The 18,274-nt window shown below is 47.0% G+C and overlaps 1 protein-coding gene across 7 annotated transcripts in view; it reads right to left on the bottom strand.

The window, feature by feature from the left end:
* Positions 1-18,274, bottom strand: part of TSPOAP1 (TSPO associated protein 1) — a 3,238,928-nt gene that overhangs the window by 1,798,306 nt on the left and 1,422,348 nt on the right. For all 7 annotated transcript variants that reach the window (XR_013608584.1, XR_013608585.1, XM_078679480.1 and 4 more), the window contains exon 9: positions 1,015-1,137. Coding sequence is in view for 5 of the 7 variants with exons in the window: in XM_078679480.1 (XP_078535606.1) it covers positions 1,015-1,137 (123 nt within the window). In the remaining 2 variants the exon portion in view is untranslated. The remainder of the gene's footprint in view (positions 1-1,014; positions 1,138-18,274) is intronic.

Genomic DNA, 18,274 nt, shown 5'->3' with positions numbered 1-18,274 from the left:
TTTCATCTCCTTAACCCTACATATCTTTGACATAAATATTGATAGCATTTATGTTGTACTCTCAATGGCCTTGAATGTTGATCTGGTTGGCAAAATTGGTTAGATTCATCTATGTCAAACAAAACTTTATAAATAAATAAAATAAATTACTACAATGTGCAGGGACCGCATGACATGATACATATTTCCTTTTTTATCAACTCTTCAGATGGCTTAAGTGATGAAGCTCACAGATCTGGCCTGAGGGCAGAAACGTCCCTATGCATGTGTTTCAGTTGTTGGACCCCAGCAGCAGACAGAGAGTGGATGTGTTCATAATCAATGGGAGATCTTGTCAACCTTTTCTGGTGAAAGGGACACTCTTCTACCTTATCGCTGATCTCAGAAGGAATAAGGGTGCTTTTTAGACATTTTGCTATTACTAGAAGGGTATCTCAAAAAGATCAAGACATTTCTTTTCAGAAACTTGTAATCAAATGTGTGAGCAATCCTAAAAAATCATGATTAAAAGTCAAATCAAAGGTTAAAAGAGCAAAGCCTAACCATGGCATTTGAAAACTTGAACTGGATTTCATCTGCCTCGGCTAAGCATTCTGGGATAGCTTAGGCAGTGTGCAACATTAAAGCTACGGAGCATTTATGTACATTCCTAAGCCTTTAAGTGGTAATGCCATGGCTCATTTGCCCTTTCATTTTTCATGCTTTAAAAAAGATAGTACATACCCCCACAACAATTTTGTTTAGTTTTTAGTTGCTTTTATCTTTAAAGAAAAAAGTAAAAATAAAAGAGAACAGTCAAAGAGTCTACTTTAAACCTTAAAGGACCATAAAAAAAGATTTAGATGAAGAAATGTATCTTGTAACAGAGTTCCACAATCCAACAAGAAAGTGAAAGATTTCAATGTTCATGAACATAAGTTAAGATCTAATCATGAGAAAGAACTTTAAACAATTTATATGCTGAAATATTTCGGAAACCGAATATTACTGTTTGCTTCTATTGGGATTACTAACCTTCAGCACCTGCTCTAGGTTCTCCAGTTTGCTTTGGAGTCGCTGACTCTCCTGGACAGCAGAATCACGTTGCTCATTTATTTTGACAAGCAAACTCTTCAGGTCAGCATTTTCAGATTCAACCTAATGAAAGAAAAAATGGTAGTGACTTGGTTGATTACCCCTACTTTCCAACAACAGACAGATGCATATCTTCACTATTCCAGTAATAGAAAGTTTAATAAGGAAAATGTACTTGCAAACCTAGATCATCAACATGGACACTGGCTTTTGAAACATAAACAGTATAATAAATTCATTCACATGCAACGGCCCACAATCAGTGGAGCCAAAATCATGACTTGCCTTTACAGAGCTCTCAGTTAGTGTTTTGTACAGCAATACCCATTCTTCAAAATCAGCTTCTCTATATTTATAATAAGTAGAACATCTCCATGTATGTGCAAGATTCCGGAACACAATATTTGGTGAATTATTCCATGTTTGGGAGAAGATGCTTTAAGAGGCAAGATCGTGGTCGCTCCTTGCCAGAGCTCCTAACCGGTTTGGACTACCGCTGCCTTAGTCTTGGTGCTGAAAGGGTGTGGCTACAACAAACTACCTTCCAGCTCTTTCTGGGTGACAAGGGTGCCCAGTGATAACAACATTGCAGCTCAGAGCCCTTTATACAATTGACAGAGGCCAATGCCCTGGGACAGCGATGCAGATCAACATGCCGGCTTCGATGCTCCACTGAGATAACAGGAGCCGTTCACAACAGGGACAACCTGCCAGGGCCCTTCCCGTGAATACACCAGAGAAGAGGCCAGACTGATGACCCTGAAGCGTGCGTTCACCCTGCAATTCCACCGGGCCCCAGGACTTCGTGACTGGCCACAGGCGGCGATATGAGGGGCGGGGACTCAATTCGAGAACTGGAAGCATCATCTACTGAAGCGTGCCACTGCTCCTAGCTCTGTCGTGGGGCGCCTGCCGGGGTTTGGCTGAGCCTGGGGACCCCCTCCCTGCGTGGATCCAGACCAGTTCTCCCCATGAAAATCAGAGCTGGCAACACTAACTGGCATGGGTACCGTGCGGGTCTGCTAGGGCCCTGGGAGCCACACAAAAATGAGAAGATCAGCAGGAGACCCATGGGCCATGGAGTGCAAGGAGGAAGTGGCCAGGTACACATCCCTGACAACTATGCCTGCCTCTCCGCCTGAAGCCCGGTTGCATGACTGGTGGCGCTTACTGCTGCTGTTTGCAGGCCCTCTCCACCCAGCACTAAACATGGGGAGTGCTTCCTTCCTATGTACCCAAGGGGAGTATATTAAGGGAAAACGTCGGAGGATCCCAGCTCATAACACGCACTGAGGAGGCAAGAAGATGAATGCCCATTGTGACATGAGACTCCCCTAAACACTGAAGCAGTTGCCACTGCCATCTGAGGTCCGTCCTGTGGGCTGTGCAGACTGAAGCTTCTGGATAGATTATGTCTGTCCGGTGCCAGGGCCAGGCCACGTGTAGCCGGTGAAAAAGGGTAGACTGCACCATATCTCTATGAGACTGTCTTTCCAGGGTGGCCTGGACCCCTCTGTGGTACTGCCGGGGACAGACTGAGAGCCCAAACACAGCTGCTCGTGCTGCTTAATTAGGCCTAGTGGAGCAAGCAGACTGACAGGTCCTGGGAGTGCTAACAATGTGACACTCGGGCAGGCAGTATACCTGTAGGAAGGTGGATATCTGACTATGGTTACCCCCAACTTTTTGCCTAGTGTTTTGCTGGTTTTTGACTTCGTTGGCCTGGGTTCCTGCTATTCAGGACCCCAGGCTTCCTGCTCTCTCTGTTAAAATGGACTCCATGTACCTTAGGTACATATCTAATTGGATACTGGGTCACCTTATCAGTCCCTGTACAGTGTACCTTAGGTACCCAGGGCAGAGGTGTACCCAGGGCCTACCAGGGGCTGCAGCATGTATTATGCCACCCCTGGCTGGCCATCCAAAACTGACACAACTGGCTGCTAAGACAGCTGGGGCAAGGTGGTGTAATCACCCTTTGCTATAGATATTGTATACCTATATCTAACCCTAAAATGGACACATATATTCCTATCAGTCACTCCTATGGCAGGCCTTATCAATCCTGAAGGCAGAGTGCTTGGAATTATGTGAGATGGAGCTCTAGCATGAGCTGAGCCTGTCTACAGCTTGCGGAACCAAGTCCTAATAGCTGTTCCATGAGAACGCTATACCATATACTCTTAAGTGCATTATAATCCTCCCGGTTGAATGCTAACTTTGGTATAGCATTATCAAAACATGTCGAGTAAGGTGTCATACGAATTGGAATACTACCCCCTCGCCAATTCTGGCGACGGGGGTAGCATTCCACCCTTCTAGAGGGACACGACATGTATGTAACTGTGAACCCCGGTTAAAGTTAAACGAAGCCTTAGCATCACAAAATGGATGCTGCCACCACAGACACAAGTCTGACCTCCTGCTGGTGGGAGTCCTTCCAGCGAGGGAGGCCTGGACAAAGGGTTTCCTGCCTTGGGAGGTGCTAGCACCACCCCAGACAGGATTTGGTGTATTGGGTAGGACAGGCCTGAAAGGAATGAGACATGCCTGGGGCACACAAGGTGCCCTGTGCATACACCGGTTCAAACCAGTTGCTGGGGCACTCCAGCCCCAGTTCTGGCGCGAAACCGGACAAAGGATAGGGGGTGTAACCACCCCCCTTCCTGGTCACACCCATGGGAGGGACCTAGTCAGCAGTACAGCCCCCTTTAGCAGGATAAAGGTAGGAGCTGGTCCCATTCCAAGTTAGATTATCCTGAACAACTTTACAAGAAGAAACTCTGGACTTCGACGTTCTGCTCCACAGAAGAATGAAGAATCTCCCTTGTGGGCAAGAAGTGTCCACCCTGCAACTGCAGGCACCATCAAGCGTCCTAGCAGTTCACTTTGTTGTCCTTCCTGCCGGAACCAGACTTCAGAGCCCGACGAGATCCGGACTTCGAGACCTCTCCGACCTCAACCTACATCTGCAGCACAGCTGAGATCCGTGGGTGCGACGAGACACGTGGAACCGGCCATCTTGAAGAAACCGCACTTGGCTTCCAGCACGACTTCAGAGGCATCCTCGAGAAAGTGCTTTGGGGATTGAGAAGCCCCAGCCCCGAGCAGCTCCTGCACCGAAGACCAGCCCCCCCAGCATCCACGAGATCTGCGTGGGGCCCTTTTGCTTGATTGCTGCTCGACGCGTTGTCTGGTTACTTGCCGGCTGGCTAGTGGCCTCCCAGACGACGAACCTTGAAATCTTCACTGCTGGTCTGGTTGCTCCAGACTGGCCCTTGCTCTCTTCCAAAAGAGGAGCACTCCGGACCCTCCTGGTCCACTCCAGACGTCGTTTCCACTCACCGCGTGGGTTGACTCCAAATCCGAATCCGACACCGCCGACAGCGAGAGCCTGCGTGGGACAGCTCATGCCTCCATCCTGGTCGTCGAAGACACCTCCTGGTCCAAGTGGCTGCAGAGACAAGCGTCCACTCTTCACCAGATCGCGACGACAGCACCTGGTTCATTCCTGGTTCCACACCGGTCACTGGCTATTGACTTTGAACACTGTCCCCTCTGCTTTCAGGTCCTCTTCTTCCTCGATCCACCTGTGGATCGCACCGGACATCTTCCTCCTGGTCGCCTGCAGCATCTTTTCTTCCAGGCTCCATAGACTTCAACGCAGAAACCGACACGACTTCGCACCTATGCACCCGCAGCCCGTGGGTGAGGCAACAAGAGCATTTCGGTGCTCAAGGGTAGCTTGACTCTCCTAGTGTCCAGATTCACAGGTTTTAGTCCTAACCAGTCAGGATTGTCCGTACTTACCTTTTTCTTGAACTGTACTGTCCACAGACGTTGTTACGCATCCCGCGTGTGAGTTCACACTCTGCACACGCGTCCCGTGGGCCTCCTATTACTTACCTGAGGTTAGGATAGTGTAGTCCCAGCGAACCTACAGCCTCTGGACAGCTACATTCCTTCTATCGATTTCCTTATACCATTTACTTAGTATATGGTTTGTCGTGCCCCTAGGGCACCATTGTAATTTTGAGCAACTTATCGTATTTTTCCTAAGAGATTGTCATGTGCTTAGCCCTCTGATCTCATAAAGAGTTCAGAGGTGTTTATTATTAATAAATATATTGTTTATTTTCATAACAACCTGTGTGGTGTCCTTTCATCTGGTATTCAAGGGGTTATATGTGGTAAAACAGCTGGCTTCACATGCCAAAAGAGTTTAGCCTAAGACTGGTTTGTCCATGCTACCATTAGGATAGCTGGTCTATAAGGTTGACTTACAACCAATCACCATAGGGTTGTTTGGACTGATACAAGGTGATCACTAGAACTAGTGAGCATCATATATCAGGCCAACTTCTCACATTGGTGTGCAGCGGTTGGGATTTGAGCTTGCTGTTGTTTTTACCAAATATAATCTTGAAATATCATTTGAAAGATCACATAAGGTACCATAAGTACATATAACAAGCTTAGAAATACTCTGAGTTCTACCGAACCAGCTGTTTAGAAAGGGCCTAGCACACCCTGACTACAACTCTTAGCAAGGGATAAGTAGGAAAATCCATAGTGTAGGTAAGTGCATCACTTGCACCTCACTAGAAAGCATGTCTACCTATGGAGAGACTTCAGTGACTCCCCTAGTGGTTAGTGACCCTCCACAGGTCCTTTCCAGATATGCAGCACTCAGTTTCCAGGAGATGAGACAATTGTGTACCTCCAGGGGACTGAAACAGGGTTCTAACCCTACCACCTCTTTTCTGTTAGGTCTCTTAGAGACATATGATGCTAGAAGGGCTTCTAACACAGGCCCCTCTAATCCAGATGGGAGCATGCCCCCCTTAGAAGGTGAACCTGGTGATCCAGACTCTAACCTCCCTGAAACAGGGAATGTAGATGGGAGGCAAGAGGGAAACTATTCTGAGGATGAGGCAGACAATGGCCAACCTTTAGTTAGCAGACTTACAAGGGCCAACTTAGACCTACATAGGGAAGGAACTGGGGGACCCACAGTGCCATCCACTAGCAGGCCTAACATTTGGGGTCAGAAGAGATAGATCTCATTCTAGAGACTCCAACAGATCTGTTCACTCTCGTGCCTCTCATGCATCTGCTCAGAGGAGGATGACTTCCCCTCAGAGGAGAGAGCATGAGGCAAAGATGAAGGAAGCTAATCTGAGGATTCAAAGGGAAGAACTTGCCCTTGCCAAAGAGAAGCTTGCCTTTGCCAGAGAGCAACAGTTGAGTGGGGTAGCACCCACTGGTGGCAGCAATATCCCTAGGGATAAAGATAGGGGGTTTGATACTAGAAACCTGAGTAAAATAGTGCCCTCCTATAAGTCAGGAGATGATATCCACAAATGGATAACTGCTCTGGAGAGGGCCTGCAAAGTACAGCAGGTACCCCAGAGTCAGTGGGCAGCTATATTGTGGCTCTCCTTTGAAGGCAAAGGTAGAGATAAGCTCCTCACTGTTAGAGATGAGGATGCTAATGATTACCAAGTCCTGAAAACTGCACTGATTGATGGGTTTGGCTTAACAACTGAACAGTACAGGTTAATGTTCAGAGGTACCCAGAAAACTCAGGCTCGGGATTGGACTGACTTTGTTGATTGTGTCACTAAGGCTTTGGAAGGCTGGTTATTGGGAAGTAAAGTTACAGACTATACAGGATTGTATAATTTGATAATGAGAGAGCAAATCTTAAATAACTGTCAAAACCAGCTTTTGCACCAGCACCTGGTAGACTCTGATCTGACCTTTCCACAAGAATTGGGTAAGAGGGCAGACAAATGGGTCAGAACCAGGATTAGGCGTAAGAATCAGTTTGGTGACCAAAAGAAAGAAACTACCAAGCCTCAAAAGAAAGGTGGAGATACATCTACAGAGAAGACTTCCCCAGGGCCCCAAAACTCCAAGAATGGGGGTGGGTCCCAAGACACTTCCTCTACCCAGAAGAAACCTTATTGCCATGCCTGCAAACAGGTAGGCCATTGGAAAACTGACAGCAGTTGCCCAAGGGCTAACAATAAGGAGAACATACCCCCAAGTAATACTCCCAAGCCTCCTGTTACTACTAGTAGTAATCCCCCAGGTGGTGGGAGTGCCCCCAAGAATTTGGGTGGGTTTACTTTGGGAGTTCCTGGGGACTCTGGCCTAACCAGGTCCCCTAACTTAGATACTCTTGCTTGTGAGAATGGCATGGGGTTTGCCAACTTCACTGCTTGTCCCAACACTTTGGGCAAGTACAGACAGGAGCCCCTCATCAATGGTCTGAAAGTTGAGGCCTATAGAGACACAGGGGCTAGCATCACCATGGTGACTGAGAATCTAGTCCCCTCAAGGCAACTTATACCTGGTGCCACATACCAGGTGACAAACATTGATGGAGTGCAGAAAGATCATCCCATGGCAGTGGTAAATCTCAGCTGGGGAGGTGTCACTGGCCCAAAGAGTGTGGCAGTGGCAGCAAACTGGACTCTGTTGGGCACAGCCAAACTTGGGACCTAAGGACCCCAGACCTGACCTGTCCCTCCAGCAAGCCAAAAAGAGGGACCCAGCCTCCAGCTTTAGGTAGCCAGAGGTTGACCCTGAGAGCTCAACACAACTCAGTAGTGGAAAGAAAGGCATATATGGTGGATGGTGATTGGAGGAAGTTGAGCCCAGCAGTAGTGGAGCCTCACTTCAGTACTCCATCTCAGCACCAGCCTTTTACTTTGCCAGAACACACCACAGGTAGAGATCCCTATGGTGGAGACCCTCAGATACCCTTAGGGTGAGGGATTGTTTAGTCGACCATGAGATAGGGGTAACCATGCCAGTGCATGCACCTCCTCATATGGCCACTCAGGCAATATAGGCTTACCTGGTCAAGGATAGCCTTATCTCCTTTCGTTTGGGGGGGGGTATGTAGGAAGGTGGATATCTGACTATGGTTACCCCCAACTTTTTGCCTAGTGTTTTGCTGGTTTTTGACTTAGTTGGCCTGGGATCCTGCTATTCAGGACCCCAGGCTTCCTGCTCTCTCTGTTAAAATGGACTCCATGTACCTTAGGTACATATCTAATTGGATACTGGGTCACCTTATCAGTCCCTGTACAGTGTACCTTAGGTACCCAGGGCACAGGTGTACCCAGGGCCTACCAGGGGCTGCAGCATGTATTATGCCACCCCTGGCTGGCCATCCAAAACTGACACAACTGGCTGCTAAGAGAGCTGGGGCAAGGTGGTGTAATCACCCTTTGCTATAGATATAGTATACCTATATCTAACCCTAAAATGGACACATATATTCCTATCAGTCACTCCTATGGCAGGCCTTATCAATCCTGAAGGCAGAGTGCTTGGAATTATGTGAGATGGTGATCTAGCATGAGCTGAGCCTGTCTGCAGCTTGCGGAACCAAGTCCTAATAGCTGTTCCATGATAACGCTATACCATATACTCTTAAGTGCATTATAATCCTCGCAGTTGAATGCTAACTTTGGTATAACATTATCAAAACATGTCGAGTGAGGTGTCGTACGAATTGGAATACTACCCCCTCATCAATTCTGGCGACGAGGGTAGCATTCCACCCTTCTAGAGGGACACGACATGTATGTAACTGTGAACCCCGGTTAAAGTTAAACGAAGCCTTAGCATCACAAAATGGATGCTGCCACCACAGACACAAGTCTGACCTCATGCTGCTGGGAGTCCTTCCAGCGAGGGAGGCCTGGACAAAGGGTTTCCTGCCTTGGGAGGTGCTAGCACCACCCCAGACAGGATTTTGTGTATTGGGTAGGACAGGCCTGAAAGGAATGAGACATGCCTGGTGAGGTGCCGGGTTTTTAGGAACCCGGTGGTGCCAGGGGATAACACCCGAAGACCTCTGAGTTCTCCCTTGTTCCGGACCACAGAAACAATGAGTCTTCTAGTCGCAGTCAGAGATCAAGTTTTATTGGTAGCTACCAAGTAACACGTGTCCTAGAAGCACGACAAACACGGGTCATGTATTCTCAGGAGACTGTTCGTGTTCGTTTTTACAGAACCAGCCTTCTCCTTTTATACAGACAAAATGGCTTCGAGCAAGAATTCTTGAGTTTATGATATGGCTATAAACATATTTCTGCAATAATACAAAGTGCGGAGTCATGTAAGCAAGCCCACATTTTAGATGTCCAGTTCGTGATAGATTACCCAGTTAGACCCGGAACTCCCATCAGATATCGATGAAACCTCAATAAAGAATGGCACCTCCTAGTCATAAAACTGGCCATAAACAAGGAACGTGGACAGGTGCATGTTTTCAGAAAGCATGGTCTGTATGTAGTGAATGGTTTGTGGAATGTTATGCATTGATGCGATCGTATTCGGCCACTGGGCGAGGAGCTGCCCAAACAGGTTTGGCTTAAGGCCATGGAGTCAGTTGGGACAGGTCAGGGGGAAGTCAGGGAAGGTGGACGTGTCCCTTTGGATCAAGCTCGACCTTTAATTGACTTAACATGAGGGCAAGATGTAAGATGGATGCCGTTCACAAAGTGGAGTCTAAGGGATTGGGACGGAAACTATGATTTTGGGGTGTTGGCAACCCTCGATTGTGACGCAAATACATAGGAATGATGTCCTAATCATTATCGGTTCATGGACACAAAATCGTCATGGTACGTTGATATTTTGTGACACGGGTATTGGACCTCGATATCGGGATAACGACAGGGTCCAGATTTTCAGAACCACAGACCCTCCTTTTGCCCTTAGGTTAAGGCAATAACTCATGTTAATCTGAGTCCAAATCTGTATGAAGGAATTCGTGGAGATGCTGCTGTAACATCATTCTGTTGCTCAGTTCGTCCCTTGACACAGGCTTCCGTGCACATGAAGTAGCACAGAGGCCACAGAGTGCAGGAGCGCACTGTACACATAGGCAGAACATAAACAGAAGTGTTAAGATCATCCCAATGAAGATCAGTGCTTTCCATCCCCAGGCAGTGATCAGTTCCCAGAACCACCCTAGCAGAGACCAATCCCCTTTCTCAACGTGAAGGGAATCAGATATTTCATGTAGTTTAGAGATGGCCTGGTATACTGTCGGCGCATTATCAGGGATGAAAATGCAACAACTGGATTGGATGACTCTACACACACCACCACGATCGGCGAGTATGATATCAAGGGCAATTCGGTTCTGAAGGGTCATAAGTCGATCCGACTGAAGCTCGGTTGTCAAATTGCCGAGTGCTCCGGCCGTTGTAGTCACGGCGGATTCAACTATCCTTGCTAACTGGCGAATATTCCTGCTGTTCGCCATAGGCCCCCAAAATGGCAGAAAACCTTTTGCGAAGTCAGCGAATTCCTGACCCGCGGTGTCGTCTTTACTCACGACACCTCTAGCTGTCCTTGTCCGATGGTAATCTGCTCGGGCCGTGTAGGTGGGAGGCAGCAGAAATGAGATGAAACACGTGCCTGAGAAGTCAGGGGGCAACCATGTATAGGCTTGATCGTGGCAGACGAAATACGTGCCTTTGGCTGCTAAGAGTATAGGGGAAGTTCGGGAGGCGAACACATATGTTTCTGTGCAAATGCTCTTTCCTAACTGTGCTGTGGGATTCCTACCGATACCTTGTAAACATAAGTGACCTCGGTGGGGCACTATCCAAACTGGGCGCGATTTCTTTGCTGCTTGGCTCTTGATCAGGTAAACGCCATGTTTAGTTACGTTCCAACGAGCCTATGGAGTCAGTTCATCTTTGGGGATAGTCAGATATGTGTCGATATCCCTACTCATATTTCTTATCCCTGCTATTAGCGCCTTGTTACTGGAATCGCTCTCAGTGGAACGGGTCGGGTATGGTTCTAGGGCGAATAGGAACATGGTCTGAAAAGCCCACAGAGAACGATAATAACTAAATGGCAGGATGAAGTATGGGATACCCTTATCAGTTGTGTGTGGCATGAGTCCGCATATCCAACAGTTTGATGTGTTCATTATAGACTGGTGTTGGTGTAGGAGTTGGATGAAAGAGTTATTTACAAATTCAAGTCTTCTGGCAGACTCGTGTTCAGGTAGAGGATGAAAAGAGTGTGGGGAGAGAGTGGGAGGAGGCGTTGGCAGAGTGTCATTTGAGAATAGGGAAACTCGAAATACGAATAGAGCATAACCAATCAAAAGCATCACAGTGCTACACAGCATTAGAACACATATTATTAAAAATCTTCTCTTGGACAGTATAGTACACAATTGTTTTTCAAAGTTCGTAGGTTTGACAGGTCTCTCTACCCTTGGAAACTCCATCCTCTACTTGCTGCCCGCGGTGGTAGGTTGATTCTGCCAGGGAGTGCGCTCTGTTCGGTCCGGGGTGACTCCCTCGGACCAACCAGAACCGTGGACCTAAAACTTCCTTGGTTGCACTCCCTACACTTCAACCGCGACCCTAGCAGCGGAACCGGATGGCGGTTCGAAAATCAAAAATGAGCTAGTTCCCTGGGACGAGAGAGCTGAAAAATCAAAAATAGTTCTTGGGGGAAAAGGGAAATCACATTAGATCAAGTTTTATTAGTCTCTGGGGCTAGATCTCAGGTCGTACCGTCGCTTCTCGGGTACGGTGTGGTCTTTAAACAATGTCTCAGGTTCGGTAGTGTCCAACTGCATAGACGGTGACACAAGTCTTTGCAAAATACGATCACTCTCCTTTTCGGTACCAGTCTCTTTTAAACGTGCATCGCTGAAAGGGATGAAGCGAGGTACGGATTCAGTCTCAGAGTCGGCAAGTCCTTTATCGACCCACCGGTCGTATGGAAGGGGCAGAGGGACCCGTTTGCAATGGGTCCCATGTACCCAGTTCTTCTTGCCATCCACCCGAACCGCTGACCTCGTGGAAAGAAGCACCAAGTAAGGTCCGGTCCACCTCGGCTGTCCGTTGCTGGTGCGCTGGAAGTTCCGCACCAAGACCCACGTGCCGGGTTTGATTGTATGACCTGGATCGTGAGAGGCTGGCGGAGAGGAACTGTGAACCTGTTGGTGTAAAACACGCAATTTAGCTGTCAATTCGCACAAATAATCAAGCAGTACGGGGTGTTCTATGTCACTGAGTTTCTTTGGTCTTGGCACGCCCCAGACATTGGCTGGGCGGCCAAACACTATCTCGTGGGGGCTAAGACCTAATCTGGAATGGACAGTCATCCTAGTTGAGTGCTAGGGGCAAGGCGTCAGGCCATTTAAGACCGTACTGGCTTGGATCTTGGCTAGCTTGAGTTTCAATGTGCCATTGTAGCACTCTACTAATCCAGCTGATTGGGGGTGATTTGCAGCGTGGAATTTCTGGTGTATGCCTAGACACTCACACACTCTCTTCATCACTCGTCCTATGAATTCACTTCCATTATCACTCCAGACAATTCTAGGCATACCGAATCTCGGGAAGAACTCTTTGACAAGAGCTTTGGCAGTTGTCAAAGCGGTATTGTCTTTAAGGGGGTACGCTTCCACCCACCTTGAAAAGGCGCAAACAACAACAAGCACATACTTTAGATTGTTGCACCTCTCCATGTGGATGAAATCGAGCTGCAAAACCTCGAACGGATACGTAGGAGGCGCAAAATGACCAGCTGGAGTTGGAGTTCCTTTACCGGGATTGTGTTTCAAACATATCATACAGTTTCTGACCACATTTTCTGCATATTTTGGGATATTGCTATTCTGCCATACTGGGGCCAATAGCTTACATATTCCTTTCGAACTGATGTGTGCCATGCCGTGAGCCATTGTTACTACTGCAAGTACGTATGCATTAGGTAGTAGCCATCGCTGGTGTTCCGATAATTCGACCCAACAACCATTCGCATCCAATCTACCCTTACTTTCTCTCCACTCATTCAACTCATTCTCAGTTGCCTCAGCTTGTATAGATTTCACGCTTTCAATGGTGTCCTCACACATTCCCACATCAGCATTACATCTAGCGGGACTCGCTACATACATTCGACTCATCGTGTTCCTTGCGGTCTCTTTCGCAACCTCGTCTGCAAATGCATTCCCGCGGCCAACATCGTCTTGAATTTTCTTGTGTGCACTGCATTTTATAATGGCAACTTGTAGTGGCATGGTCAGTGATTCAAGGAGCTCATTAACTAGCTGACCATGTTGTATCTTTGCACCATGTGATGTAAGGAAACCACGTTCACGCCATAATCTCCCAAAACTGTGAGCCACGCCAAAGGCGTATTGGCTGTCAGTGTACACATTCACTCGCTTTCCTTTTGCTAACACGCATGCTCTGGTAAGTGCAATAATTTCCGCAGCTTGTGCAGAGTTGTGGGAAATACTTGCGGTCTCTATAATGGTGTGTAATGTTGTTACGGCATATGCGGCAGTCGTATCACCATTCGGTAACTTGAAACATGAACCATCAACCCATAAAGTATCGTTGCATTCAGGAAGGGGAGTGTCCTGTAAGTCTACTCTCCCTTTTGTCTCTTCTTCTGTCCTAAAGCAGCAGTCATGGTTATCAATTTTGACTGTGTCTGTTTCTGTCGGGATGGGTAATAGTGTAGCAGGGTTGAGTGTATCACACCTCTTTATGTGTATGTGACTTGCTAGCAGTGTAAGTTCGTAACTGGATAGTCGAGCGCTAGTAAGGTGTTGTGTCTTTGTCCTGTTTAGTAAAATGTCTACTGCATGTGGAACCATAACAATCAGAGTATTATTCATGACTAATCCAGCAGACTGTCGAATGCAGACAGCTGCTGCGGCGGTGGCTCTCAGACAACTTGGTAGTGCCTTAGCCACAGGATCTAGAGTTGCCGAAAAATACGCGCATGGGCGCTGTTTGTCCCCAAAGTGTTGTGTTAAGACTGATAATGCACAGCCTTCCTTCTCATGGACATATAATGTGAAAGGCTTACTGTAGTTGGGGTTTCCCAACACAGGAGCCGAACACAATGCATCACGCAACTTGTGGAAACTTGTCTGACAATCTTCAGACCAGGGCATAGGATTGGGCGTATCTTTACGGAGTAGTGCCAGCAAGGGTTTAGCTAGTAGTGAGAAATTCGGTATCCATTGTCTACAGTACGATGTAATGCCCAAAAAGGCTCGAACTTCTCTCTGTGTCCTTGGGGCACTCAGTTCTGCAATTGCCTGTATTCTTTCTGGTGTCAGTCTCCTTCCCTCCTTCGACAAGATGTGACCTAAGTAGGTTACTTCTTGTCGGCAAAATTGTAGTTTGGAAAGGGATAATTTGTGCTTCATGTCACATAAGTGACGTAATAATGACAATGTAGCTTGCTTGCAAATTTCCTCAGTGTCTGCGGCGATCAGCAGATCGTCGACATACTGAATCAGAGTCGAACCATCTGGTAGAATAATCGTGTCCAGTTGTGTTTTCAGGGCCTGACTGAATATTGATGGGCTTTCGCAGTAGCCTTGAGGAGCGCACTTGAAGCGGAAGCTTCGTCCTCCTAAATTGAAGCCGAAAATGTCTCTACTCTCCTCAGCAATCGGGATGCTGAAGAAAGCATTCTTCAGGTCAATCACCGAGAACCAATTTGCTGAAGCTGGAACCATTGTCAATAAAGCAGTAATGTCGGGGACGACTGGAAACTGTGGAATAACTACCTTGTTCACTTCTCTGAGGTCGATCTCGAATCTGTATGTAGGCGGTTGTAAATGATCAGTGCGTTTTAAGACGGGCAAAACCGGACTGTTACAGACATTTCCTGTCGTTTCTTCGATGACGTCTTTATCAATCAAATCATAAACAATTTTCAACAATGCTTTTTCGCATTCGCTAGATATTTTGTATTGGGGAATACGTGGCAACCTAACGTCGGCTTTCAAAGTTATGACATATGGTGTTATCTCCAAACGACCTACATCATTAGAACCATTAGCCCAAAGTCTATCAGGAAGTGACAATAATTCAGTTGGAATATTTTCCTTTGACAAATACATCGAAGAAATGACCTTCTTACCTAAAGTAAGTTGTACTCCCGAGGGAGAACAGTACAAGGTCGCATATAACCTTTTTAGTAAGTCCAAACCTAACAAATTTTCACCACAACCTGTTGTCAAAATGAGGGGTGCTTCTAATTCGCATGGGCCAACAGAAAGAGTTATAGGACTAGAGATCGGGTTTCTAACAGGGGCGCCAGAGAAACCTACTGAGACATTCATTTCGCCAGACAAAGGTGCGCCAGGAAGTTTCGAGTGCATAATAGAACTTTTTGTAGCACCAGTATCCAGCAGAAATGGCTCTGACACTCCTGAGGTAATCACCTCGACATAAGGTCCATTCTGATCTACCGGAACTGAAACAACTCCCTCTCCTTGTCCATGGCTATCCTAGCAATCATTACCCTCATTCTCGTGTTCGGCGTAATAGTCGTCGGCATAGTACTGAGCTGACTTAGACGATGAATTATTCTGTTGGTCAAAGCTATTCATGGACTTCTGAGGCGGAAAAGTAGTCGTATTCTGAGTGAAATTTCCACGGCCTCTACCTCTAGGGGCATGCTGAACACCTCTTCCCCTTACACCTTGAGCACCGTTTAAACGTCGCGCAAGAGCCGGACAATTACCTTTAAAATGACCCTCTTCCTTGCAATACGCACATTGATTCGGGCCATATGTAGGACGCTGATGGGAAAACTCGTTACCTTGCGCGTTTCTCGCATACTGTTGTCGTGGTTGGTAGTCGGGCTGACTAGCCGTGCGAGGCTGATAGGCCTGCTGGAGAAGAACCTTAGTTTTCAAATCTTTCGTCTTTTTATCTGCCTTGTCTAGCTCGTCCCTACGCCTATTTTCATAGTACTGGGCCGTAGCTAAAATCTGCGCTGACGTAGAGACAGCCCAAGCACTCTCAGAGTCTTTTAGTTTATTACATAGTTCAGGGAGCAAATTATGTACAAACTTGTCCACAAACAATCTTTGGCCACCCTCGGTAGCCATATCTTGACCACTGTGGTCGGTGAATGTTTCCTCAAATCTTGTGAAAAAGTCAGACACATTCTCATCTTTCTTTTGTTTACATGCTGATAGCTTGTCCCAATTTACGCGTACTTCAGGCATTATTGTCTTCATGTACGCTATAATTCTACCGGGAAGTTCGGCTATTAACGGCTCAGGTTTAAAACCACCGATTGGTCTAGCATCTGTAGTCGCAATGTTCGCCCACGAGTCACCTAGTTCCTGATCGTGATCCGTATGACGTATCTTGCTCCATAGAGGATGTGGAACAACGTTTCCAAATAACATGTCTACATCCGCTAAATTCATTATACATGAGCTTGCAGTTTGCGATAACTCCTTATAATACCCAGTTGGGTTCTTACGAGGGTCAGGTAGTGACTGCTTGAGTGCTAATACTTCCGATCTTTTCCATGGGACATGTACCCATACACGCTGGAAATGGGGCAGAATTGGTGGATTAGCATTCGCATCACCTTCCCTCCAAACTGGAGGAACCTCTCTCATGGGGTACTGTCTCGCTCTTTTCCTACTAGACGTACCACATTCAGACGATGACCCAGAGTTACCACCTGTACTTCGATATGATAATAATACCTCAACTGCTTTGTCGACATCGGGACCTACAATCATGCCTTTCCCAAATTTAAATCGTACATTACACAACTCTCGAGCGTTGCTCTCTTGACCATTATCTTCCAAATCCTCACACAGAAAAACACACATCTGTTCAAAAACATATCTTTGCGTCGGTTCATCCCATTGACGGAAAACGTTCATGACGGACTCTACATCATATCTGGCTGTATCCAGAACCCAATTCCGTGCTAACTTATTCAGGCATTCCCTCTCTTGATAATCAGGCATTTGGCTTCGTCTTTGTCCCGTATTAGGGGTCGTTTTAGGCGACCGAAACAGTGGTGAAGGAATGTTAGTAACAATGCTGGCCATTTTATGCCAGACGAAAGGTGAAAGCGGAGGAATAACTGGTGGCAGAACAGAGTCACGCAAAGCAGAAACAGAAGCGTTCGCAGAACTAGTATCAGAAGAAATAGAAGGTGCGCTAGGTGAAGTTGTAGAAGGAACAGTAGGAGAAGTAGATGTGATTGGTGAGCCTTGAGGAGGCTGCACTAGAGAAATAGAAGCCAGCTGAAGAGTAGCTGGTGAGTGCTGTAGAGGAGCTGGTATAACAGCTACCAGAGGTGCAACTAAAGGTTGCGGAGGTGCTGTGGCATTTTGCGCATAGGGTGGTGGCGAACTTAGCAAATGCGCCATTAATGGATCTTTTTCACGCTCTTTTACTGTCTCTTGTTGAAGAGAAGGTAAAACAGGATAGCATTTATCTATTGCCATTTTACGTTGCCTGTGCAACTGCTCACTTATTCGATCCTCTTCGTTGTCTTTAAATTTTATCGCGGCTTGCATTACTGAAATACCTCTTTCCCTCTTATTCTTCTTTTCTAATTTAATTTCCTTCTGTTTGGCCTCTTTACGCCATAAGCGGAAAGAGTCAAACATCGCCGGTCGGGCTTTCTTCTTGAACAGTTTGACCTCTAGGTTATCTAAAACTTCTGAGTCGAAACTACCATATTGGGGCCATTTTAAAACACCATCCTTACGGGTGTATTTTATCCACACTTCATTATATGTGATAGGACCTACGCCATGTTTTACATAGAGCTCATACGTTGGAGTTCCAATTGGAGGAACCGGACAAGAATCCTCTAATCGGGAGTCCTTATTATAACCAAGACAAAACAAGTTTCCAAGTCTGCTAAAACCAGGCATCTTCGCTCACTAGTCTAGCTTCAAACTTCAAAGGTTTATCTATTACGATATTTCTCGTGAATACACGAGTCCTTCGGCTTTGGGGCTTGCAAGTACCAAATCAAGTCGTATCTCAAGGATACCAAAAACTAAGGACAAACTAAGGACTGGGAGACGCTCCACTTATACTTAACTGAAGTATTAGAAGATCGGTGACGTCGCTAGAAGACTCGTCTATTCGCTCTACCAAGGATCACTGGGTCCAAAACAAGGCGATAGTCAGGGCAGCAGTCCTTCGTAGCCGTCGGGACGCGGGGAACCTCGCAGCAAAGACCTTCGGAACCACGTCGACATACAGGGGTCGCTGAAGTGGCTGGCCGTCCTCCGGAATTTTCACACGAAGCTCCTCACGAACATCTGGCTTGGACCGTCGCCGCTTGATATCGCCCCACGTTGGGCGCCAACTGAGGTGCCGGGTTTTTA

This window comes from Lissotriton helveticus, chromosome 3_1 (assembly GCF_964261635.1).
Source record: "Lissotriton helveticus chromosome 3_1, aLisHel1.1, whole genome shotgun sequence".
In the NCBI taxonomy this organism is placed as follows: Eukaryota; Metazoa; Chordata; class Amphibia; order Caudata; family Salamandridae; genus Lissotriton; species Lissotriton helveticus.
The sequence above is the reverse complement of the archived record's forward strand: the minus strand, read 5'-3'. Positions and strand labels throughout refer to the sequence as shown.